This window comes from Calidris pugnax, unplaced genomic scaffold (genome assembly GCF_001431845.1).
Source record: "Calidris pugnax isolate Ruff unplaced genomic scaffold, ASM143184v1 scaffold27, whole genome shotgun sequence".
Lineage (NCBI taxonomy): Eukaryota > Metazoa > Chordata > Aves > Charadriiformes > Scolopacidae > Calidris > Calidris pugnax.
Genome location: NW_015090893.1, coordinates 5,379,789 through 5,407,643, shown reverse-complemented (window position 1 = coordinate 5,407,643; position 27,855 = coordinate 5,379,789). Strand labels below are relative to the sequence as shown.

General features: G+C 36.3%; 1 protein-coding gene across 3 annotated transcripts in view; it reads left to right on the top strand.

The window, feature by feature from the left end:
• The window catches only part of GABRA1 (gamma-aminobutyric acid (GABA) A receptor, alpha 1), a 42,097-nt gene that overhangs the window by 700 nt on the left and 13,542 nt on the right, over window positions 1-27,855 (top strand). For 2 of the 3 annotated variants that reach the window (XM_014948043.1, XM_014948045.1), the window contains exons 2-7: window positions 1,888-1,975; window positions 5,756-5,868; window positions 15,828-15,895; window positions 21,349-21,569; window positions 23,216-23,298; window positions 26,419-26,562. In XM_014948043.1, coding sequence (XP_014803529.1) covers window positions 1,902-1,975; window positions 5,756-5,868; window positions 15,828-15,895; window positions 21,349-21,569; window positions 23,216-23,298; window positions 26,419-26,562 — 703 coding nt within the window. In that variant the 5' untranslated portion in view covers window positions 1,888-1,901. The remainder of the gene's footprint in view (window positions 1-1,887; window positions 1,976-5,755; window positions 5,869-15,827; window positions 15,896-21,348; window positions 21,570-23,215; window positions 23,299-26,418; window positions 26,563-27,855) is intronic. The other variant, XM_014948044.1, reaches the window with a different exon arrangement.

Genomic DNA, 27,855 nt, shown 5'->3' with positions numbered 1-27,855 from the left:
TTTTTTTTTTTTTTTTTTTTTTTCCGCGGGAGGCGGTGGGAGGGGTGGCTTTCTCGGGGTGAGGGGGAAATACAAAGTTGAAATGCCGGCAGGAAAACAAGTCTCGATAGGCGCCTCAGAAATGGGCAAATCTCTCGCCGGGGGTCAAAAATGCATCAAAATCCCCCATTCGCCCCCCCCCCCTTTTTTTCTTTTTTTTTTTTTTTCTTTTTTTTTTCAATGGGAGCTGCTGAAATTCTCCCAGAAGCGTGGCTCATTCTCCCATTTTGGATGGGAGAAGCAGAGCTGGTTTCAGAGGCGGTGCGGGCTGGGGGAGGCCGGGGGCCGGGGGGCTGCTGGTGTTTATTGCTCCTTGAAAGTCCTTGTTAACGTTTGCTTTTTCCAGCTGCAGGAAACTTTCTTTCTCCAGGATCTATAGTGCCTGTATGGGTTTATTGAAGCGGGGGGGGGTGGTGTTGGGAGGAAGAACAGTCGTGGAACTCAACAGATCAAGATAGTTCAGAATAATTCACTTTCCGTTCTTTATCCCGAGAAACCTTTTGCAAAGGCAGAAGTTGGCAGGACTGGGAAAAAGGGATTTTTGAAGCCACAGATGTTGCCTTTCCCTTTGTAAGGGGGCTGTCACAGGGCAACTTAAGATGCAGTCTCGTCCCTGAAGATCTTTATCCACACTTTCCTGCCACATCCAGCTCTTTCCTATCCAGTTAGATTAGCTCAGCCCCACTCAATCTTATCTGCCGATCATTTGCCTATAAACGCATTAATTATATCTCATTGCTTACATGCCGCTTCATAATGATATTTCATTGATTTAAATTGTCCCTGAGAGTGTGCAGTGAATTGGGGTAGCTTTATTTAAAGGTACAAAATTTCCATGGACAGTGCTTCGTTTGCTTAGGCATTTAAAAAAACTCCAATTCACTACTGGGGGAAAAAAAAGGCTTCATATTTTGTTGCTCTTATTTAATGTAATGAATACTAAAAATCGACTGATTCCAGCACACAGCATATATATATATGTAAAGGGACCTGCAGCATCTCCTGAGCAATCAGTTGAATCTGGAACACTGATTCCACAAATATCAGCTAACTTTGTATTTTATGGCTTATTAGAAAGCGAAAGAAACCTTCTGAGTTGTGTTTCTTTTTACGCAAAGGTAAACTGAGAGTAACTCAGTGAAGTCTGGAGAGAGGGCAGGAGACATTTGGAGAGGAGGAGAAGGCTCCTAATGCAAAAAGATTTCCTAGTAGCAGAGAGTGGTAGAGATTCAGGAGATGGTGTGTAGGTTGTCAGCACATGGTTTGATTATAAACTGTGCCCTTTAGCCCAACAAAAATATTAGTGTGCATATGTAGTAGCAGATTACAGAGTCAGAATCTGATCATTTTACTCCTTCTCTCATGCTAGTATTTCAGGGAAGATGAGAATGGTAGTATCTGTAGAAGAAAGTTGCTTCCATCACATCAAAGCAAAGCAGTGGCTGTGAGGGAAGCACCGCACTCCTCAGTCACACTACCACGCACTGACACTTTCCAAGAGGTTTGGAAAGACTCAGGCTGGTTCAGGTCAAACAAAAAAAACCCTACACTTTGTTATCTGGAAATGTTATGGAGGTACCCTGTCACATTTTCAACATGGGAAGAAACTGAGTAAGAACTGCCACTGAGTTTGAGGACAGCAGCTTTAACTCATGCAAACAAGAATACACCCTTACCCTAAAATAAATCCCACCCTAAGTCTCTGTGTCTACAAGAGAAGGTAAACAGGAGAACAGCCAAGGCCACGCTGCCTTATTCTGAATGACATGAGCCATAGTATTGTGAGGACATTTTTGTTGACGGTACCTGTTTTGACGTAGGGAACGTTGATGATTATTTTCCTTCTAGTTTCAGAGCCCACCATGAAGAGATTCCTGGTGCTTTGTGACTGCCTCTGGGCCTGGAGCCTCCTTCTGAACGCACTGACTGAAAGAAGGTGGGGAGATACTTTTTAATGCACCAACATATTTTATGAATTCCTAATTTAATATAGCAGCATAAGAGAAATACTGTATGGACTGCACCACTACTAAGTGTATTGGGGGAAGTTAATCCCTGTTCAAATCCCAGCTAAACCTAACTAAGGAAAGACTGAAAGAAAACTACAATTTGTTTGCATAACATCCTTTTTCAATATTGTGAAGAAAAAGAAGCAAGAGCTTTCTGGAACAAATTGAAACAAAACTACCTCTTAAACACCTGTGCAATCTTTTCTACTCTTACATAATGACTGCTCAGAAATACAAGTTACTTTAGAGGGGAAAAAAGTGTAATTAAGTTTTTTTAAAACCTCATTTAAGTGCTTTATAGTAACTTTATTGTCCCTGCAAGCAGAGGCAAAACTTTTACTTCTTGGTTGGTCAGGACTGTGTCCTAATTTAGTAGCTGTTTTCGCAAATCTGAAGTGGACCTTCTTGGTGAAGGGAGACCACTTGGATAAAGAAGAATTTGTAGGCTCAAACCCTCTAGCAGTTTACGTTTGAAAGACTATGCTGCACTTAATGTTTACAGAATACATATTGAAATCTAAAACCAGCATTAGTATTAGGAACAATTTGTAATCATAAAACACCTCACCTACCAACTAGTAGGTTAACTGAAGACTGTAAAGCAGTTTTGAGTATACTTAAATACTCTCTGCAATTCAAAAGTCAGTAAAGGTGTTTAAGAAGACTCACAGATATATTTCTGTATTTTAAAAATAATAATGTCCTATCAATAATGCTACCTAATGACCAAAATGCAGCAGAAATTTTGTATTGTCAGCAGTGATCCCTAAGAGATGTATTTGTGCCTTATGCATTCGCAGCTCTAGATAAACTTATCTTCTGGCTACCTGGAAGATTTTAAAGAGTGGAGTGGGCAAAGGGGCTAAGGTTCATCTGCCCAAGTGCTTCCCCTCTCTCTCCCAATAAAAAAAAAATAAAAGCGGCTGATTCACGATACAATTGCTGTATTGAATAAACATGACATTTTAGAAGAAATACCTTTATTTTGATAATATATTAAAAAAGGGGAGATTTGAAGTATTCATTAATTACTTCACCTGGCCTAGCTACAGAATTTTGTGAAAACATGTTTATTATATAGATATGTGTACATATATGTGTGTGCATATATTTATTACATCTATAATGTATGCATGTGCATTCGTAAAGCGAGAATTAAAATGCATTGGACTAGTGTTTAAAAATTATATGGTGTGTCACTATTATAATGACCTGTAGATGGAGTTAGTGCACAGTTTTTTATTATACTGTGGTTTAATATGAAAACACAAGCGCATACAGTCACTTTTTCCTCAAAACGTACACACCTTACATTAAATGTATCTGTATCTAAAGCTATTTTTTCATAGTAACTTCCCTCGCCTTTTCTTTGGGAGTGTTGCTATTCCTTTATGATAAAAAACAACCGATGAATTAGATAAAGTGTCTGTGACACAGAAAGACACAGTCTTTCCATATCACTCTTCTTGTCATAAAAAGCCAGCATTAAGATTATTTTAATGTATGTTTTGAATGAAAAATCACAGTCCCTCTGGAGCTACAGTATACTTTATACGTACACAAATGTTCACATTCCTCCTGCTGTGACCACATGTCAATTTGAAACAGCCCTAACGGTGCTTTTTACCTCTGATAAAATGGTGGGAAGAACAGGTAAGGGTAGTGACAAATGCGACACCCAGAATGGAAGCGGTGTATTGTACTGCATCCTTTTCGACTGCACTGCCACTAGTCCATCTTTCTGATGCCTCTTCTGCAAACATACTCATTTATTTACCACTAAAATTTCTGAAGTGTTTTTATATCCTTTTGCTACCTTAATCCTGATGACCTTCTGCTATCCTTGAGATATGTATGTACAGTAGCTTGTTTATTGACAATGAGTGTTAATATAAAAATTGAATCCAGTGAAAAGCCCTGTGTTGCAATTCTACATAAAGCGTAAGAAGAATGATCCTTTGAAAGAAATGCTTACTGGAGACAGCAAAAGAACTTGTTATTTGGTAAAATATAGGAAGCATAAAAGAAAAAAATATTAACACCTGTGACTTAAAATGCATCTGTAGGAATGAAAAATAAATATAAATTAACCTTTTTTTTAATTAAGTGAAAGTAAATAATTTAGGTAGAGGAAATTCTTAATATTTTTAAAAACTGTTAGAGATTCCGTCTTTTCCATTAGAAAGAGTGATTTAGATGCATTAAAAAACCCTGAAAATGGTTCCCTACAAAATCACATCCTATTGAAATTAAAAAAAAAAGTTATTAAAACTTCTATGAGTATCAGTTTTAGATTTGTAGTAATTTCAATTTGTAGTGTTACTTATTCAAACCTGTACTGCAAAATAGTTTGGAAGCATTTCCTACATTCAGTGCCTATATTCAGGGTCTCTCTCCTCCTTCTCTCTGTATTTGATACAAGAATACATGTGTGGGATACTCAGAGGATGTTTGACTGATGCAGCTTATAGAAAATAACTTCACAGGTATTTTAATAGAACCAGATCTATGTGAGAACATTCCTCACAAAGACGTTCTTTGCTGGTTAGAGCAGGAACAAGTGGCAGAGCACTGAGACCCGCGTGTCGCCGCAGCCGTATGGAGAGCAAGCAGCCCAATGGAAGAATCTGTTTTGTGACTAGACCTGATCCTAACAAAAGGTTTTGGCAATGCACTCTTTATCCAGCTCAGGAGCAATGTGTGCGACAAAATGATGTTTTGGAAAGCAGTGGTTTTGCTTTTAGTCATGATGACTACACATGTTTATAATGGAAGTCTTCCCAGCAATGAATGAAAAAGGGATACTGGGTTTGGCTTGAAGACAACTGTAATCTATGATTAAGGGAATCATCCATGAGTATTTGGTAAAGGTTTCAGATTTAAGAAAAAGGTTGATTCTGATGTCATTTACAGCAGACAGAAACCACTAAGCCCAAAGATTTCATTCTGATTTGTGTTGATGGAAGGAAGATCTTGATAAAAGTTCAAAGAGCTCAATTTTACCCTGGTTCAAGCAGAAGTTCAGTACCTTTGGCTGAGTTAGAGATATACGCTAAGGATCTGTAAGCAAAGCTTTATAGACATCAGGGATTTCCATATCAACAGATGGTTCATTATACATTTGTAAGGAAAATTTGGAGGTATTCCTTGAAATCTAACTGCTAAAGGAAAATGGGAAATAAAGCAAAATTGTATCTTGACCTATGAAAATGTGCACTCACTTGATTTACTTCTGTACTCATAAAGAAGACATCTCTGTATTTTTTTAATCTTTGTTTTAGCATTTAATTTCAGTACTTAAGTGTCAGTGTTCTAAATTATTATATCTTTCTTCGTATGCAAACCCTTTATAGCTATTATGAATTAAACACATTGTCTTTTGCTGACAAATGAACCTTTTACTGAGGAACAAATATTAAGATATTATAACTATTAATGAATAGTAACATAAACATTAAGGAACTGACATTCTATTTGCTCACTGTATCTAGAGAGGCACTGGTTTTCTACGATTTTACAAAAAATGTACAATTGAAGAAGAAAATGTTTAACTAAAATAACTCTATAAAGCACTACAATCTTGTTTTATGAAAGAGATTTTGTGACCATAAACTAGTATAAATAAGATTATACAGATTGTGGAATTATTGTTTTGTAAGGTTATTGGTGAATCACAGTTTTTCAGTGTTAACTGTTCTGTATTTCAGCTATGGACAAACCTCATCACAAGACGAACTTAAAGACAACACCACAGTATTTACTAGAATATTGGACCGTCTGCTGGATGGTTATGATAATCGCTTGAGACCGGGACTGGGAGGTGTGTTGCATTATAATTTTCAAGGTTACACGTTAGATAGAAATCAGTTAGAGCAATGTTATTTTTCCATCTTATACTTATTTTAATTCTGTTTCTCTATACATATAAAATAGTGCTGATATGTAACGTCCATTTTTTCAAAAATTCCATGTCTTCTCTGTCTTTCACATACTTGGGTTTTCTCACTCTTATACCCAAAAGAAGAAGGAAATGGTTCACAATTCAAGAAGACCTCTGAATACGTATTAAAACTTGAAATGTATGAAGAATAAAGGATGATAAAATATGACCTGTGACCTGACAAATGACAAGTTTATGAATTGGACCTAAATAAGCTTCACAAGAGGATTTGGTTTTAAAAGTGAAAGCATCAATCAACCTTAGTCATAAAAGTCTCACAGAAGTTTATAAGTTTTTTTTCTACTTAGGTATGTCACAATTCGTTTCTGTAACACTTTGCCTTCACAGCTTACTAAAATGTCTTTCTTCTTGTGCTCTTGGTGCTGAATCCATGAAAAGGAATAAAAACACAGAGCAATTACATCTTTATATAAATGTTGTTACAAAGCCTACAAAGTCTTTATCAGCATCCCTATGTTCACTCTTTGATCTGTTCCACTACGACATGACCCCAAAATTGGGTCTTAGAAGCTCATTGTTCACAAACATAAAATTTCTAAACATACAAGCACAAATCTGTTCTTTCCAGTGCATGGAAAGGTTGGGTTTGCTTCTGTCAGATATCTTTTTTTTTTTCTTTTGGACTCTTCAGGTAAAATAAAACAAAGCAACCCACCCCACAAAGTATAGTTCAACCTGTTTTCATATAATACATCTCAGAGTAACTGCATTATAAGAAGAATGAGGTATTACATAAAGAATTCTTATACCATTTCCTGTGGATGAAATGGAAGGTAATCAAGAGTAAGCTTATTCTGTGGTGTGAGGCTACCGTCTTGCAACAGTTCTTGAATTGTGAGCCAACTTCTTCAATGGTTTGACTTCATTGACTTCAAGGAATGGCTAAAGATAAAATTCTGGTTTATAAAGTACTAATTAACACATTTTAAAATGGTTGGTCTATAAATTCTTGTGTGCAATTTCAGATAATACACAACAAATTAAGAATCACTTTTTACTTTTATCTACCAGTAGTTTTGCCGGCTTATTTGTACTCCCTTGGACTAGTGTAGAAACAAATGCTCCTTGATCTTTCATTAATGCAACTGTACAATTCAGTCAGCTACTATATCACAGTATATACATACATATAGCAGAGAAGGCAATAAATAAATGAAACTCTGTAAACTGTGTAGAGTCTGGTACATGCCTACAAGAAAAACGTGAGCACACGATGATTTGTTACATGAGTTTTGCAGCTATTATGATTTAACAGTTACTAGAAAAGGAAACAAAGGGAAATGAGGGAAATGATTTTCTTTCATTCTCTGCCTTGCAATGTAGAGAACTAAGCACATCAGTATAGTGTCTTATGTATATGTGTTTATATATGTGTTTCTGAAGCCAGATTTCAGGGGTGTACAGGGAGAAGAGGTTCACGTACCTCACAAAAGGATCATACAGTCCAATTAAAATGTAATCCTGATGGGAAGATTTTTTCGTATAACTGCTTCTATAGGAGGAAATGAGTGTCTTCATAAACTTCAATAGCTATTTGCCTCATGCAATTAAACGCAAAAATGAGCAAAGCATGGGAAACATGGGGCAGAGGGAAGGCAGGATCGGAATACTTTCTCTAACCAAGGATTAGAGAAGTTTAAATAATCTTTGCATGTCTCCTTGTTTGAATTGTGTTGCATGTTCCTGCCTGTAGCCAAGAACCTTGAATACCACAAGTTCCCTGCTGCTCAGTACACTATAGTTTCATGGTGTCAGTTCAATAGAGTAAATTTATCTGTTATATTTGTGAGCTTTGAATACTAGAACTAAGAGTACCAGGACTTTTAAAAATGCCACAACTAATGAAATTGTGGGCAGTAAATTGATGTTTAAAATCAAATGTAGTAAGAAGTAGCTTTACTCTTTTGACTCTTGAATAATGCTTTATTCCAAAGACATAAGCTATAGATTTCAAAATCTAGTGACAAACCTATAGGCCAATATTTTAAATTCTAGTACCAATTTATAATAAAGGGTTTGCTCAGGAATTTTGAAATTCAACTGTGTAAAAACTTCTTGCTGATGTATCTAAATATGAGCTAAGATGACCTGTAGTTAACTGTACAGTTAACGACAGTAGTTAACAACTCAAGATGACTCAATTTTCACACTTTGTACAATGGGGAAATGTATTCTCAAATGTTAAATACGTAAAAATATCCAATGAGAAATCTAAATCAATCTATCAACTACAGTCCAGGTTTGGGAGTCGGAAGTTCAATAGCCTTCCATTATAGCATGACCTATTGCTGGAAATTTTCAAATGTAGATGGAAGAGCAATGGTTTCATTTTTCTTCCCAACATCAGTGATACCTTATTAGATATTTCATACGGAACACAATTTTTATCTAAAGAGAAAGGTAAGAAACCTACCAATATTATAGCACTTAGAATATATATATAATTAGATCTAGAAGTCATTCATTGCGTATTAGCTGAGAATTCAGGAGACCAGAGACCCTCATACATATATGTTATGCTGATAAATTTTACGCTGTTATGCACAATGTAAATCTGTACCACTAATTACTCTATAGCACTCTTCCAATTATCCAAAATTGTCTGTTCTCTTCTTTCTATGTCTTCTGAGAAACACTATATGAAGTAAAATATTGCGTGGTACCGTTTCTTCTACAGTAAGGGGCATATTGCAGAAAACTCTCTGCTTATCCCTGTACGACCTCTCCTGTAGTGCAGTTTTTCAAATACATACACCTACAGAAAAGAGAATTCTGGGCATGAATACAAGCAGAAAAGAGAACCCATTTCTCTCTTTCTCATCCATGGAAGAAAAGGTAGATGACAAACTTTCTTCCATCAGTTTATTTGTTTCTCCTTCCTTGCGTTTATGTATATGCATGAAAAAGTGACCAAAAGGTACGTTTACTGAAAAATTGTAATGAATTGCAAAAGAGGTTTGATCTTGATCTTGCTCTGTTCACTTAGAGGAGGAATATCTTCCTTTTTGAAATAAACACCATGAATTCTCTATCCCAGGTTTGCAAAATTCCTATTAGTATGTGATGAAGAGTTTCATTGTTTGGTAGAAATATCCTGGTGAGGCAGATGAGGCACCAGGAAGCCAGGAACATGCTCCTGAAGAGATCTCATTACAAAGATACACTGTTGGAGCTATACTATGTATTAATTGGAAAGCCAGGTTAAAAGGTGGAGCATTAAAATAGTGAAAAATTTAGAGGTGCTGAATTTTGAATCACTCTTTCAGCATGCACAGAATCAGTGCTATATTAATATTAAGTCCCCCCTTTCATTTTTTTAGATCTTCTTTTGAGGTATCACTTCAAAAGGAAAACTAAAAAACACATATGCTCCATAAAAAGTATGGGAATGAAAATTGTTATTCATCAGATAACCCAATAAGACTGTATCTGAAATTAAGTGAGCAGCTCTGAGCATTTTGCCATTAAACAAAGAAGGAATTATTTCTCACAAGCAAAAATATAAAAAAAACAGACTATGTGTCCCACAGGGAAAAAATACAGTGACTGAATAAGCTCAGTATTTAAAAAATGGCATCATGGCTAAAAATAATCTGACTTTTCTTTAAAAGAAACATGCAGCACTATGTTATGCATTGGCACATTTGCACCTCTTATCAATAATTATTGATATAAATTATGTTATTTAGATGTTTGCCTCCTTCATATGTGGGCACAGTCACTTAGTCAGACATTGCTAGGAAATAGCATCTGTTGTACCCATCCATAAACATGGACAAATAACTACATTTATAGTTATTTATGCCTGGAAAATAGAACCTTCAAAATGAATGTAAAAACGTTCTGAATCACACTAGAGGACACCTATTAACTCTATGAGAGGATAATAATTTACAAAACGCAAGGAGGAGGAATTGCAAAGAGTAACATATTGAAGCTAGAAAAGAGGAAATGATGTTAGACATTAAGAGAAAAAATAAATCAGTGAAGTCATTTAGGTAATAGCATAATTTTCTGTGGGAACTATCTGGATCCTAGAACTAGAGGTGATCAAAAATAGGCTAAATAATAAAGATGCTGTTCCGTTTTCAAATACACCGTCCTGAACAAAGTAAGGGATCAAATAGTGGTGGGAAGGAGTCAAATAAGGAGAAAAAATCACCTCAATGTCTGGTGACCTCTCATAGTAAACCACTATATCTAGAGTGGGAGTTTAAAAGAACTGAAAAGCAACAAAAAATGATGGAAAAAATAAGTTCCTCAGATAAATGGGTAAGACATTGCCTTTTGTTCTGGGTTGTCTTCACGTGGGGAATAGAAATGAGCCATGAGATGCCACCACGGCAGATAATGGAGGGTGGGCTTGCACAGGGCAGGTTGTTTGTACCTGGTGCTGAGATTCATTAAAATGAAATCAGGTGCAGCTACAGATCTTTTAAGACTATCACTTTTGCAGTTCACACATCCCCTCTCTAAAACTATAGGATACCACGTGGTCTGTGACCTTTTAACTTAGAGGAATCTTAAATGTGGTATAATCTTTGAGTGGGATTTTGTAGTAGAAAGGTTGTTTTAATACAGAACTAAGAAGAACAAGAATGGGTTTGATTAGGCAGACCAGAATATTCCTAAATGGAATTTGCTTTTATAGTTGGGTCAAATGCCCATTAGGTCATCCCAAGTAGATTATCAACATTACTGCAGTATTTAACAGAATTATACTTGGTTTATGCTATCAGTAAAAGCTATTTGTTGATCTCTCCTGTGTGATGTTTATCAAAATTGAGTGTGACTGTCCTTAAGTGGAACGTCGGTCCATCTCAGGTAATTCATTACTTCCACAGAGTGCTTATATTTAAAGTGATGGAAAACAAACCTGACAGTATTATGTTAATTAGGTTTTAAAATTCAGTTTTATGAGAACATTATCTATAAATATATGATAAACTTACCTCTTGGTGATTGAGGTCCCAATGGAAATTGTTGGATTTGAACTCATATCTGAGCTCACTTAAAGTTTAGGGAAAATGTGGTTTTGGTCTGTATGCGTAATAAAAATTTAGTTAAACCTAAATGTTTCTACTCTAAATGAAAAGACAGTCCTATACTGGACCCCTACACATAATTCTGTAAGTGAAGAAGGACTATAAACTATGTAAAACTGAAAGGGCTGATTTTGGTCTTTTTTTTTTTCCACTCTGTAGGCACCACATTGATATAAAGACTACTGTAAAAAGCCTAGGAAAATTGATTTAAGAAAACAGTATGGAGGTAGGGAGGATATGAGCAGCTTTGAACTATTAACTGGCACAGGGAGAGCTGCCATGACACTGCGCAGCTCTCAGTAAACCCTTCCTAGCAGCACAGACTACAGCTGGGTATCACAGGACAGCTCACTGTTCTCCCTTTTGGTCTCTACTTTCACAAAAGCAGCAGCACAAATTTCTTATGAATGTATTTGTTATGGTTCTTCAATCAAAATATTTCACAGGATGCAGTCAGGGTAATTAGTCTATGTGCCTTTTTTTAGTAACAATAGTGTATGCTATATATGCATCTAAATTCCTTTAATTCAAAACCATAGGAAAAGTAATCTCTATTTTAATAATTACAGCACACTCTTACTGAAGAGACGCAGGAGGAAAAAGTGTATTATGAAAAAAGATGGAATTAATTTAAAACACAAAAATATGCAATTCAAATAAGCCTTGTCCTTCAATAGGTCAGAAAGGGAAATAATTAATGTATAGTTTCCTATGATAAATAGGCTTATTTCCTGCTGTTTAAATAAACTGTATTTCTTATTTTGTTCTCAATTTGTAATCCAATCACAATTGTAGCAATAATGAGCTCCCTGGGAGTTTAAATCAAAATATTTATTGTTATTAATTTTGAGAGTTTACCTTAGTAAAACACATTAGCAAAACACAGTAGTTGTAACCAGTAAAATTACAGTAGTTTACACTGACTGGTGGTTCCATAGCTGCAAGTGGATTAGTTGCCTGAGGCTGTGTTCCAGAGGGTCCAGGTGTGGTACTCGCTATTTTGCTGATCAGTAACTACTTGGACCCTCTGGTTGCCTTACAGTAAAACTAGTAAGTCATTAATAATTTTCTTAGGGCTTTTTACTGGAATTGTTACATATTCTACAGATATCCCTATATTTCTTAGTCCTGGTTCATAAGATAGATGTTGTAGTCAAGAGATACGCTTAACATGGCTTTACAACTGATGGATTTATCCTCAGCAGTCCGATCAGCTCCTGACCTGAGCTTGTTTTCTTCAATGACTTAGAATTTTCTCTAGTTCTTAGGGATATTGAGAAGGTCTTGAATATAGCTCAGGATTTAAGGATCCTGAAAAATGCATTCTGAGCATTTGAAGCACATTTTAAGCCTTCCCTTGGCAATCAAGCTGCAGACTGAACATGGTTAACCTTGATTCTAAATATATATCCCAACTGCATGAGTAAACACATGTCCTGTGCAGGAGTGACTCACAACTTCTGAAGCTCTTAACAAAGCACAGTTGAATCATCTAATTAGTAAAACAGTAAACAAAAATTTCAAAACTTCCATATGGCTTTGGAGGGGCTAATCTTTTTCTGTGTGTTCATACACACTTCTTCATTGCTCTTGAAAATAAGGTACATACCAAAGAAAAAAGAAATCATTCAGTGCTGTGTTTAGTGGTTTTATCAGGATTTGAAGAAGCCTAGGATTAGATGCTCTACAAAAGTGTAATCAGTATGAAGATAACACAATCTCTTGTGAAGAGAACCTGAATTTTCTATTATTACGTATGACTTACATGCCACTTAAATAATTTTCAATGTTATATAGAAATGAAAGGCATCACTCATTTTTCTGCTCCCTTGGAAATCTTCCATCTTACTGCCAAAGCTCTTAGTTTCCATTTTGTGTCGTCTAACTGATTTCCTTAAGCCTCATCCTCTCTACTCTGGCCATATGTCTCCTCTGACTAGAATTCAGGATACCACTACATGATACGCTGCTGGTTCAAAGAGCATATTCTGTGTTTGTGCAAGGTAAACGAGTTAGCTATATTGTATTAAACACAGGCTCACTCAGAGCTGGGACTCCGAGTTCACATCATTAAGGGATGAATGCATTGTGCCTGAAGTGCTTCTAGCGTCTTCTACCTCCTAACGATACCAGTGGAAGTGCCTCAATGGAAAGGACACAGAGAGATGGAGAGTGAGGATAAAAGATCTTTAAGAGTGTCATTTGAGCTTTACTTTTCAATATGTAAAAGGCTAATAAGTTTCATCATTATATTAGTTTCTCAATCTTAAGAAAAGGGGATTCAGTAGCTGGAACTTAAAGAATCTATTCAGCAACATTTTACTGGACCTTGTGAAATCTCCATCTTCTTTTTCTGCCAGCTGTTCTCTGCAAGACCACAGCCTCTTGAAATTTTGTGACAATGATGGGCTGAAGGAGAGAATACTTTTTTCTCTTCCAAGCCAAATAATTTCTGGACAACTGTATGTTTCTTCCAGTAATAAAAAGTTAAACTCTCACTGTGAACTTCTTTAACTTCAGAGCCAATTAGATGCCAAGAGAACACTTAAATTTCTTTAAGTCAGTAGAAAAGATTGTAAACAATGATAAGGTCACACATTAATTTCACTGGACAGCCAAGGAGGAAACTTCACCTATCCAATGCTTTTGTCAACAGTCACTTTAGTTTGTACACGTCTGAGACACAGACATAAAGAACAAAAAGAGTAGTATTAGGCATTCAGCCACATCATAGTATTTTACTTTATATGATTATGAATAATACATTCAAAATTTCATGCTTTAACTTTTTTAATGAGTCCTGGAGATTACTTTTGCTACCACCTAATTTTTGCATTAACTTGCTAACAGAATACAAGTGTCATTCAGTGAATTACTAGAATGACAGTAGAATCAGATCTAATATTACATCGTGATTATTGCTGTCTCACAAAATGAGATATTTTATTGTATATATATTAAATATTTATATTAAATTGCTTACATTTACATATATGTACAAGTTGTAGACTTTTTTGAGTGAAAGTGAAAAAACCTATGTGTGCATGGTAGAACACTGATTCTCATTAAAACTTTTGCATTGGATACAGAAATGCATACTGTTTCTGACTGCTTAACCTTGATTCCTAATTTCACTTCTCTTCAGACTGAATTTTCTTGTCAGACGGAGCAAATCATATTTAAACTGTCCAAAGTCTTTTGAAGTCAGGGTTGTATTAAATTATTTTTAAAATTTAATTATTCTACATTATTTAAATAATAGTTATTTGAGAAATATACCACCGTTCCATATTTGACATTTCTACCAAAAACTCCACGCTGGCTTGTATGCCACTCTAGTAAATGTATTCAGACTTACATCACTGTAAATTCTGAAAGCTTATGGGGCTAGCTCCACTCAACACTGTTTGGATTTATGCCTCCAGGTGGTGTTACTCCCTGCAGCCATATTTAAATCAACAGTTATTTTGATATATGCCATCCTGGGTGAATATTTTGTGATGTGTGGCCTAGAAAATACCAGTATGTTCAGAAGTGACTGATACTGTGTGAGTGTGCGTAGAGAGGGAGGAGAGGAAGGGAGGAGGTTAAGCTTGTGCGCTTCTCAAAGTGACTTCTAACAGTAGATCTGCAGAAGCCAGATGTTTGGCTCTTTCTGGAAATCGGCACCATTTTAGGTGTCTCAGACTCAGCAACTATGACCACTAAAATCATTAGATTCTTCTGAAGTGGCCAAGGGCATCTGCCTTGGAGCAAACGTACAACCTCGAAAACACAGAGAAGTCTCGCCTTATGGTATAGCATATACATGTAAACTGTGTTATGTACATAGAATCATAGAAAGGTTAGAATTGGAAGTGACTTTAGAGATCATCAAGTTCCACCCCCCGGCCACGGGCAGGGACACCTCCCACTAGAGGAGGTTGCTCAAAGCCCCATCCAGCCTGGCCTTAAACCAGGGATGGGACCCCTTCCAAGGATGGGGCATCCACAACTTCTCTGGGCAACCTGTTCCAGTGCTTATTATTTATATTAATCTGTCATTGAGGCCTATAAAACAGATTTGGTGATTTAAGGGAAATTTAATGTTAGTGCCCGTATAAATTTAAAAAGAAATCCAAAACATTTACAAACGATAACATTTATACCTAAGTCAAAAACTGTAGTAGAGAAGTTTAGCTGATACTTATTTGGAAAAGTTTTAAGTCCTTTTTATTTATTGCAGTTAAGGGTAATGCAGCCATTTATAACTCATGCCAATAAAATATCTTTATGTTTTTATACACCGTAATGTATTCAGTCTCTCTCTCTTTCTTCTCTGTTCCTGTGTCTGAATATAGTAATACATAATTCATAAGCCCAGGGTTAATTATTAGAGACCTTCATTCAGCTTGCCCAGAAACACTGAGTACCAAATGAGACTTTTGAGTACTGTGTAAAATATTCAGCCTGTTTCTATTGTCAGACAAGAAGATTTATTTGTCAAAGAGTGAAAAGATTTACACAACAGTGGAACTACAGCTGCTGTACTGTGGCATCAGAAGCCATGTCTCAAAAAGTTCTGTGGAAACACTAATAAAAAAATTGTTGCTGACAATATTGACTGTGAAATTACATCTAGAAGCAATAAATTATCAGGACAGTATTGTAGACCAATTTTAGAATGGCTAATCAAAGCCAATAATATTTCTATTTATTGTGAGAATTGGTTGTGCTTAGATCTAATGAAGACTGTTGATAGACACTCACTGTCCTAATTTCCTGCTTCATCAGAGCGTGTAACTGAAGTGAAGACTGACATCTTCGTCACCAGTTTTGGGCCTGTTTCAGACCATGATATGGTAAGTGATGGCATATATTTCTACAACATTCATTTTCTCTTGTCTTTTTAATTTGGAGGATGAAAGATCTATGCAATAACTTATTTACTCCTTTTAAGGCTGGGCTTTTTTTAAAGCCTTGATTCCAAAATTGTCAGCTTTTACATGCAACCATTCCTGCTAGCTGTGACTGCATTTAAGTGCCCTGAAATTAGCAGCCTCAGTGACTTTAATAATGTGTTTTAACAGACCTTCTATGCTACATAATATATTATGAAATGCATTAGGGTTTGGATCTGTATTCTTCTGAGAGTGATTGCTCAGGTCCTTGCTGGCACATCACTGATCCAATTTGCTGAGAAAGATCATCATCTTAAAATGCAATTAACACTTATGCCTACAGTGTGACATCCATACAGTCTAACCTGTATTTTTATATTAAAAGCTACTGATCAATGGGTAGTGACTTTCCTAGATCTTGGCTGCTGAAAGAGAAGATTAATGGGTTAGTGTCACTTCTTATGGAATGAATATTAAAATCAAATTGCTAGATAACTGCAGGGGATGGAGAAGTTCAGAAAACTGAAGGAAAATGTTGTGAGCCCTGGTCTTAAGAGATATTAAAAACTGTGTAAAAATACAGATAAGGTACTTTAAATTGTGCATATAGATGAGGTCTTCACAAGTAGGTTGCTATTGACAAGGAAAGCCTGGTCTGCAGCTACTAGTATCTGCTGGATCCTGTATTAGGATGAATACTGGAAACATCCTCATTAACACAAATTAAGAAACGAAAACATTTCAACGTTGTAGCTGGCTACATTTAGCTACAGGCATTCACCAAAAGAAAGAAGAAAAAAAAGAAAAAAATATCACAGGAGAGGAAACACATTCCGTTTCTTACCACAGCACTGACAATTATTTAATTTGAACTAAAACTGTAGAAAGGCCTTAAGTACCAGGTTATTACAAGTTTCTGACTGCTCAAAACGATGTTAAGGTATGGAATAACTGAGAAAGTAACTTTTACAAGATAGTATATTTTCCTAAATGAACTTGGCAAGGACACCATTTTTGTGAGTGGTTGGAAAATAACATTCATAAAACTACAGTAAAATTTGTAATTGCAACTGAGGCATGATATTTAAATGAGAAAGAATAGCTTGGGCACCACAGTCTTTTTGACCAGTCATTCTGTTGAGAAGACCTACAACAGAAGGGTAATCCAGGGAGAAATTCAGACTGGTGACTTGTCTCCTCAGCACATATATACAATATGTCTAAGTACTATATATACTGTGAAGAAAAATTTTTTTAAAAAATGTTCATTCCATGACTTCTAGCTTTTTGTTCTGTGATAATCTCGTGAAATTACAGTGTCTACTTATTACATATGGAAAGAGGGGAAATTCCTTGGATTAAAAATTGGTAGAAACCAGATACATCTGCTATTTGTGTTCTGGCAATTGGTGTAGCAATACACTTTACCTTGCTTTCCCATTTCTGTCTCAAAATAGGTAACCAATCACCACTGGACAAACTGAAAACTTCAGAGTCATGTGACTAAAATATTTATTTTTTTAATTTAATAGTCTCTGAACCAAAACCATAGCAGCTGCAGTTTGTAAGTGATCTCAGGTTGCTTCATTTTTATAGAGACCTGTCTTCTTAGGACAGGTCTCTTGTTAATTTCCTGAAAATTAACATAATTTAAAGTATTGGGCTGGACAAAGATGCCTGTGGTAAGCGAACAAAAAAAGAGCAATAGATATATGCAGGTGAATGTATGCTTTCTATTAATATTTATTAGAGTTGCTTTCTGTAAGTCAGCTGGCTAAGCTATTGTTTGCTCTGTTAAGTCAGATTTACTAGAAAACTCCAATAATGAATGGTGATCTAATAAACAAATGGATATGGATGCTTTCCTACATGTAGACATAAGTTTAGAGTAACTGATAGGCCTGCTGAACTACCTGGGACTATACATAGTTTGGACTTCAGCACCTACTTATAATTTGTAGTTTCAGGTGATTTCATTATTAAGTAGAAGGTAAAGCTAATTTGACATTATTTGTATAGGATTTAGATCTTAAGGAAGAATAAAATACTGAAGCCAAAAATAATCTACTTTCAGAATTAGGAATAGGTACATTTGAAAAAAAATATTGATTTCAGCTATAATTCAGTATAGCTGAATTATTATAGCGTAAGCATATAGCAATCAGTACCTACAAAAGAAAATCTCAACAATAATTAAAAATCCTTACCACATTGGTTCCTGATGTTCACTTAAGTTAAACAGAAGAATTAATAATTCTCTTAATACAGTGTGTGACCAAGAAACACAGAGACAGGTGTTCATGTTTTGAAAACTAAGGAATTACAGAAAAGTATTTAGTGTACAACTCCTACTCACCTCCCCTAAAAAAGTAACGTGTGTGCAGCCTACTCATGCCAATGCTTTTGCTTAAGGAAGTGTGAAATCAGAGACAGAAAGAGTTTATATTACTTCATATTACTTTTAATGTACGTTTAGTGCAGAGTCCTCTGAACATACTACAGGTTGGCTGCAGACACCACCATTTGAGGGCTACCCCAGATCTGCTCCAGTGAGCAGATTGCCAGTAAGTGTAGACTGGATTGTGGGATTTGGTGACAGGGAGACCTCCCAAGCAGCTGTACAGGCACTCGGAGGGAACCATAGGCTGCTGTCTGTGCCCAGGACTGGGAACTGGCAATGAGCTATTCCAGCTGACGCCATATGTTATGAAACTCCAGCCACAGTGAGACATCAGCATACCTAGACCATCTGTTTGCAGGATTCCAATGAGGCAGTTATATACATAGTAGGTTGATATATCAGGGAGTACATGGTGTTCCTACCCACTCTCAATACACTCTTTTAAGAGCAGCATAGACATAACCTGTTATTCTATAAAGAGAATATCTTGGCTTGTTCTTAAACTTGTGAATAAAGTTGCAGTGGAAAAAAGCACTTTTTAAAATAAAAATATTCTTTTTTGGAAGAATTTTACAGGATTTTAGGCAGAAACACTCGTCAGTCTCTCAGACAGTGGATTGAACTATCAACAGATAACTGGCTATTCTCACATGACTGTCTTTTTTGTGAAATTTTTTATGTATATTACCTGGAATAAGAAGTATTTTAAAATTAACTTTTTTTCATAAAGACAGAATTGTTTTTTCTAGTAAGCCTTCATTCCCTCTACTTCTGTACTTTTTGTTCCTTTAGAATAAATTTCTATCTTACTACCTTCCTGTACCGCACCTCGTCTGGTGAATAAAGTCTCCAGGGAGAGATAACAGATGAATAAATTAGAAAACATTTAAGTTAAAGTGTTCTAAATATTCAATGACATACAACTGCCTGCCAAAGTGCCGCTAGAAATCTTCTTTCTTTACCTGCACACTAAGGAATGAAGAGTCTCCACTATGGAGAATTTATTCCAAATTTCAAGTCACACGTATGTTTACCCATAGACCATTGTTATAGTATGTGGTTTGGAGAAAATCCTTCTGTTCCCTTGTTCTGCATGGAACCCTCCTGCAGAAGAAAGCCCTAATCAGATTATCTGATGACTTGATCTTAAAGATCAGCTGTCTGTCAGGATTCATTTGAGGAGAATTATTGTATGTGTTAAAGTGGGTAGTGAAAGCTAAGGAGCTGAGAAACCTCAGCCAAAATGAATTCCTCCTGTATGGTGCAGCAGCCTGGGATAGAGAAAGATTCAGTCTATGCCAGTCTATACTTGTCAGCTACTTTTTAATTGAGTTTTGTCTTACGCTGTCAGGTACCTTATCAAATCTCTCAGACTGACTCCTTATTCTTTTCCAGCATAAGAACCTTGTGTTCATGCAAAGCAAAGAACCAGACTCCCTTCTCTCAACCTGTACCACCTCCCACTCACCTCCTCCTTTGCAGCTGAAAGAGATAAAAAGGGAATGGCTTACATGCACACTGAAATGATGTCACCTTCTGGGCATGTCTTTTACCTTTCCCATGTATGTAGGAGGAAATTTTCTTTGGAGTTAGTAAAACATGGAGGAAATACAGTATTTTAATGCTATCTACTGCATTTTAAACCTCCTTCTCTCCTACTCTGCTGCACACCTGGGACAAGATTTTGCACACAGTTCAACCTAAGGCTCCGACCCAGCAAAATTCTGAAGCAAGTAATTGGCAATAAGTGAACAACTGTTGTCACTGGAGCTGAGCAAATCCAGGCTTCAGCAGATCACTGAGCACGTGATTACAAAAATTGAAACACAATTAAGTAAGCACCAAAATGATCCACAGATCTGGGTTGTAAATTAGAAAAAAAAAACAAACCCAAAACCACAAAAAAACCAAACCCAAACCCCAAACAAACCCAAAGTAAGACCACCCCATGGAACTACAGCATTTCCATGCTGACATATCTATTTAGGCATTTCATACCCTAAAACCAAGAAAAACACACCACCAGTAAGAATCACCGTTCTACGTTGCCCAAGGAATAAACATCTCACAACTGCTAATGCTGTACGGAGCATTGCCATTTGTTAAAAAAAAAATAAAATCAAGTCTCAGGGAGTCTGCCACAGTGAGATTTTGCATGCTCGATCCAGAATGTTTCTCTTTACTAACACATTCCTTGGGACAGCTCTTTTCTTTACAGCTGCATGTGCCTTCACACACGGGAATTCCCTTTATTTCAGGATTTGCGATCTGCATTGTCAGGAGATCTCAGCAAAGGTTGAGCTTCTCAGCCAAAAGATAATCATTCAGGGTATTTTGAACACTGTTTGGATAGCTACTTTTGATGTTTATCACAATATCATAGCCATAAATAATAGAAGGAGCCGGATAAAACCATACTGAACTTTCCTATCAGACTGGAATTTTTCCCTCCAAAAATATTACCGTATACTGCATCTAACAGCAGTTTTTCACATTTTCACCCTACATACATCTGTATTTTTTGTATAATACTTCAATATATTTTTCCTAATTTCACCCTCTCCCTCTTAACTTTGTTCCTGTTGCTTTGTAACAAATAAATTCTTTCATTTCACAGTGAGTGTTGGTTATTTTGATTCTCACCATGTACACAGGCTCAGGCACTGTGTCTCTTCCCCACTGGCCCAGTCCTTACATAACTCAACTATGATTCTTGGGACAAAGCTGTCCTCGCCTTATTTTGTTTCCACTATACTATATCTCAAATTCTTACCTAACTTTTGATATACTATTCTCCCTAACATTTATTCTGTTGAACACAGTAATGATATTGTAACTGTTTAATAACCAGCTTTAGTTGGAACGTAAGTAATATAGAGAACAAATGCTCTGATAATTACTGATTTCATTAATAGTCATCTTGCTTCTATGGAACAATAAGATTATACTTTCCAAGTTCTCATATTGCAACATATGGCATATATGTGTTTCCTTTTTTTCTGAATTGATGTAGGAATACACTATAGATGTATTTTTCCGCCAAAGCTGGAAAGATGAGAGATTAAAATTCAAAGGACCTATGACTGTTCTCCGGTTAAATAATTTAATGGCCAGCAAAATTTGGACACCCGATACCTTTTTCCACAATGGAAAGAAGTCAGTGGCTCATAACATGACGATGCCAAATAAACTATTACGAATTACAGAGGATGGGACATTACTATACACAATGAGGTGAGCCCTAAAATATTTTATCTTTCATTTAGATGGACAGTTTATCTTGTTAAAGCATCATATTTCCCAAAAAGGAAACAGATTCTTTTTTGAGCATAATTTGATGCCTGCTTAGTAATTATTTTCACTATAGGCCACAGAATGATGGGCAAACTATGACATTTGCAGTGTTGGTTGTTTTTTTCCTTTCCTGCTAAGCTACCTTTACACTCCCTGGATATGTCTTAATGCTTGATTTTAAAAAGGTACCTATAGGACTAGGAGTTAATCATTTTGCAGAGGACCTGAATTTGGGGTTGCTGATGGAAAACCTTATCAGCAAAGTATAATAAAGCCTGAGAATTTAATATACTCTAGACTACTAGATTGTGTACAAGGGTCTTTAATCTTTGGTTCCTATAGAAAGCAGATTCTAAGAACTAGCAGATGCACACAGAATTCATTACCCATTCTTCATATTTGTCGTGCTTGGGAATACAGAGCATGACAGTTTAAAAATAGACATTTTTTATTCCATTCATAACATGAAAAAGAATTAACTAAAGCATTTGGAAAGTTAGGAAGAAAAAAGAGAAAAAATTATTTTTGTGCTGGCACCACTCTTACTGGAAATATGCTATTCTCTTCATGGATAACTGAACTTTAGCTATCCAGTTGTCAACAGAGGAGTGAAATAAATCCTTTTGAAATAATGATGATTCAGAGTCATGGAAACATTCTGCATTAAAAGACTGCAAATTAAACAATGAAAAAATAGTATGTTGTCCCTACAGAGCTATGCATGCCCCATTTATGTCTCCCATGGAATCAAACAAGGTATGAAGTGATTCTGTGGATGCAAAGTCAAGATGGATAGCTTAGTACGTAGGTGAATACTGAGCTTTCTTTTAAAGATGTTTTTAAAAGCAGTACAAGTGTTTGGAGAAAACAAAGTCTCCAGGCTTTTGGGAGCCTGTCAAATATGTTCAATTTATTCTGCAACATCTTTCAGGACTGCCTAGCCTATAGTAGAATCTGCTTGGCTAGTAGTTATACAAGTCCGGGTCAATTTTTCTTGTCTTCCTAAATGCTTGGCTGTTAGGGATTTAATCCACAAGAACACTATCTTGGCAGCACATCGTTCACATACGTCTCTTTTTTTGACCATAACCATTTCTATTTGCTCATCTTTGCAAGTGCTTTAATGTAATCTTCTACCTGGTATTCAAGTACTATTGTTCTTTCCTTGCTCGTGTGTGGTGTGTGACTGTTTCTATTTTATTTAATCTCTTCATTGAGAAACATGTTTGCACCCAAGCTGATAGCAATGAAATGATTTCAGCAAATGTCTGAGCATCCAGCGTGGGCCAATTTAACGACGGCAGCAAGGAAGCAATTTCAGTTTCCAATAGATTTTAATCTTCATGCCAAGTTAGAAGTCTGAGCATGTCTCTGCCATACAGCGAAACATGGCAGAGGGGCAGAGCCAGTCACATTGCTGTGCCTGTCAGTACCCCCAGCCAGACAATTCAGGTCCCATTCTAGCTGCTAATTGATCACATAAAAGATATTGTACTATACTTATTTTATGTATCTTAATAGAAGTCTATTTGCTATTTCTGTGTAACTAGAATAAATGTGTCCTTTTGCTCATTAATCCATTATAGATTGACTGTGAGAGCAGAATGTCCAATGCATTTAGAAGACTTTCCTATGGATGCACATGCTTGCCCCTTGAAATTTGGAAGCTGTAAGTTTATTTTAAATTGAGGTTTCTCCCCATTTAGACCACTTTACAATAGTATTTTGCAATTGAGAAAACCTCAAGGTTTTAATCTTGTGTATTTTTCACTTTTTTTGCAGGGTGGTATTTTTATTCTTATATATATTTATATTTAAAATAATGAACCTCTTCTACATGTCTTAAATATCCTCCCAGTGTCATGCCTGGATATCCACAAAAGCGAAAAATGGCAGTGCTCTGAAAAGCTAGAAAATTAGTTTGTTGGAGAATGTTGATAGTGTTATAGTTGCTTTACTTTGCTAAGACCCCAAACCAATTTTAGAGAAAAGTAATATAGACCATGGATAAGTGAATTGATTTAGGTGAAAACAATTCCCCTACCATAGTCTTGGCACGTTTAGAACAAAATTTTTCCTAAGATTATAAAGTATTTATATTACAATCATACAACATTTGTGGATGTGAAGAATCTCACAAATCTCCCCAGAGTCCTATACTTGCAGCATTTGTAACCTTAGACTAGCGAACATACTGGGCAAAATTTAATGTAACTGAAATCAGTGTAATAACTGTAGGTTAAGAATTTCCCCCAAAACTTTAATTTGAATAAAAACTAACCTGACACCAATACTTTCAAACTTAACTAAATTTACTATTTTTAAAAATTAAATATAAGCGCCCTTCAACTCTTCAAGTAAAAAACAAAACACAACACAACAGTGAAGAGCTGTTTTACTGTCCCTGGTTCAACACAAACAAGAAAGACAAAACGTGTGAAAGATGTAATAGTGTACAAATTGTTTCCTCAATGGCTATTTTTTTCTAGTAGAAATGGGTCGTTTCACTGATAATGGGTACTTAGTTGCTTGATCTATTTTAGAAGTCAACAAACAGAACACCCGATTCATTCTTTACAGTTACCAGACAGGGCAGTAATTTACTTTGGGCTGAATAGCTCTGTGTTTACCATGAGAAAGGACTGATCTTTTGTCTTTAAAGAGCTACTTGCCTCCTAGATAAGATTTAGAGAACAAAAAGCTCATACAAACTTGGAGTATAACTGACAAGAATAGTTTACTCCTTGAATGTTAAGTTTTCTTATAGCACTTCCAATAAATCTCTCCAAATCTGTGAAATAGAAGAGGGTTGGGGGAAGCCTTACTCTAGCTAATTATAGGGCAAATAGCTGCAGTGGGTTCTTGAACAGTAACAGGAAATCTGTGCACCTGAGATCTCAGATCAGGAATGGTCACAGAATTTCTTTTGAAATGCATATTAAAGTGTTTTTGTGGACTGCATGTTGGATCAGGGAGGTAGGAAGATGGCTAATCCTGCATACAACCTGCTAATGCAAAGTTAAACCATCAACAGTTTTTGAACAAAGGTGAACTACTAGATTGAATTTTTATAGACTTGTTAAGACACATGTGCACAGCCTAAACACCAGACACTCCCAAGTCTAAACAACAATTCCCTTTCTTTTTTTCCCTGACCCAATGTGTCCCAGATTAGTACATTCTTAGTTCACAAAGTGCATGGTTTTCCAGATTACTAAGGATCTTGGCTAGATTAAATGATTAAGAGATGCAGAAAGTATGAATTAAAAGGGATAAATATGGATTGGAATACAACTCCAGAACCATATAACAAGGTAAAAACAAGATAGCGAAAATACATGCAAGTGTATCTGCATATCTTTTGTATCATGCTATACATAATTATCTTAAATGAACAATAATAAAAAAATCTGATATTCCTGATTTAAAACCATTTATTACACTAAAGTGAGAGGTTATAACTAGCATTCTAAGTTGAGTGCAGGCACAGTCTGTCGTGTTTTACAGGCCATTCTCGGGAATTTTTTGTATTGAACACTAACTGGCTACCGTGCTAGCTGTCCTAAACAGGACCTAAACCAAGGAGCTAAGGACCTAAAACAGGACCTAAAACAAGTAGTTCCAAATGCTGGGAAGGGCCATGAGACAAAATCAAGGATTTCTCAGGGAAACTTTGCATTCCCCTACTAAATTCAAGTGAGCTTCTAATCTGGGATCCTCATGGGGAGGAGTTCCTTCTGTAACAGGATTTTATAGCAAACATGGCATGGGGAATTCAGTTGCTACTTACGCAATATCTGAATTGGAAGCTGAGGATGGAAGCTGAACAGAGCACCAAAATCTGGCAGTTCCAGGGCAGGGTGAGCTCAGTTCCAGTACTGATGAGTGTACTCCCTTCCTCTGAGTCCAGTGGTTCTCAGCAGCTCAGGAAATCAGTCCTCTCTCTTCCAAACTACTCTCATGCTCTAGAACAAGTGAAATGCTTGAAAATTAGTATTATTATTGCCACTCTTTATGTGACTAGATTAGCAAGGAAATTCTTGTACTCACTGTGGCCATTATTTTTAAGGTCAGAATTATTAAGATGTAAATTTGCATTTACCATTGATTCCAGAAAGCTATGTACATGTTACAGTGTTTGGGGAATATAAAGTCTGAGGGCAAAAGCACCCTGCTGCATCAATAATGCAAGATCAAATGCCATGCAATTAATTTACCAGCACACTCCATCCAACGCCACCTCTTCAATTACTAACTGTTATCTCTTACATTGGTAAGATAAAATTACCAACTCACAAATAAGGTCAAGTGATTGAGATTCCTCCTTTTCCTTGCCTGCCTATCAGTCCTGAAAATCGGGAAAATCTCACCCTGTAGGTAGGAGTCTAGTGTCATTTTAGATGCCCTAAGACATCCCATCTGGCTTCCAGCTGCCTTTGGTGGGTACAAGCTTTATGTAGGTTCTCATCACACATTTGGTCCCATATGTGTCTTGGATACTCTTAGGTGTGAAGAACGACACTAGATGCCTCTATGTAGACAACTTACTCCCACCCTAACTGCTCAGAGTGAGAGCTGTCAGACTCCAGACTACACAAAATCACAGAAGAATTCTACAATGGGACTAAGATTAAAAACATGTATATATAGTTCCAGAAAGCTAGTTGTGGGTCACTACAGATAACTGAAAAGAAATTAATATTCAAATTACTGCTCAAAACATTGTTCTTATAAAGCCATACGCAATAGAGACGCAAAGCTGAAATGCAATGTATTTCTTTTAAATTAGATGCTTATACCAGAGCAGAGGTTGTGTATGAATGGACACGGGAACCAGCAAGGTCAGTGGTTGTGGCTGAAGATGGCTCTCGATTGAACCAATACGATCTGCTTGGACAAACTGTGGACTCCGGAATTGTTCAGTCCAGTACAGGTCTGTGAAAAAGGTTTTTTGGGAAGGGTCAGATTTAACTGCCAAAATATAACTTAAAGCAGGAGAAAAAATACAAACACCAAAGAGCGAGAGAGGTAAACTGCAATATATGAGCTTCGGATTAGGAAAACATGACTCTGAAAAGAGAACACATCCTGGGATTATTTTCTTCAACTGGTGGTTAAAATATTTGAACAATTAAAAAGCTTCCTATAGTGACAGATCTAGCCAGAAAAAAACAGTAATTTACATTATAAATTCATATCACATCATTATTGTATTATCTGTTTACTATATAAGCTCAAAAAAACAAAAAAGTACATGAATCCTCAAAGATTATATTCCTGGAGGCAGTGAAGTTGCTAAAAGCAAGCATGTAGTTTCTCAAGGAAAGATTTATAGAGTGAAAAAAATATGCCATCAAATCAAAAACTGCCTGGAACATCCAAAAAGGATTTGGGTGTCTTAATGGTAGTAAAAGCTAAAATGCCAAAACTATTAATGAGATACAGAAACATAGCTGACATTTATACTATTATATACCTGTAACCCTGAAACTGGCTAAAAAACTTTGCTCTTTTTTTTTTTTCTGTTTTTAATAATTTGGAAGGGGCACAAAGACCTAAATACAGTAATAAACTGAGCACTGGGCATGAACGAGAGCTCAAAATGTTGACTACATTGACTGTTCAATGGACCAAAAGCAGCACTGCATTAGGAGAAGTAGTTGTATTGCTGTGAATGCACCTGATGTTGTGACTGAACTAGAGAAGTACACTTATACCTGCATAAACCAAACTTTCTAGTGTGTCGTTCATAAAGTTTATGAATGTTAAAGGAAAAGTGAGTCCATTTAACACGAAGCCTAATTTGTGTCTGAATTGTTTATTTAGCTTGCCAAAATATGCTATAGTAAGCCAACAAAACTTCTCACAGATGAAAGTTTCTAGTGGACCAATATTCAGGTTACTGCTTGGACGTTTGTGTTCAGCTGATGGAATCATAAAAGAAGTGGGATGGCAATAATAAGGATTTTGCATAAGAACAACATCAACACAACTGTCCCATAGACTCACTGCTTCCATTATTGAACACAGAGTCATGCATCAGACAAGTAAAAAGAAAAGGGGAGCACTGCTGGCTTGCCCCCGGCTGGAAACATCGCCATTGGCTTTTGGAGCCAGTAATTCACCCCAGCTGCCCTTTGCTGGGAAGTCAGTAAGGTTTGTGAGGCACCACAAGGATCTTGGGCTCTTTGCTCTCCGTTCTGAAGCTACTCACTTGGAGAGATCT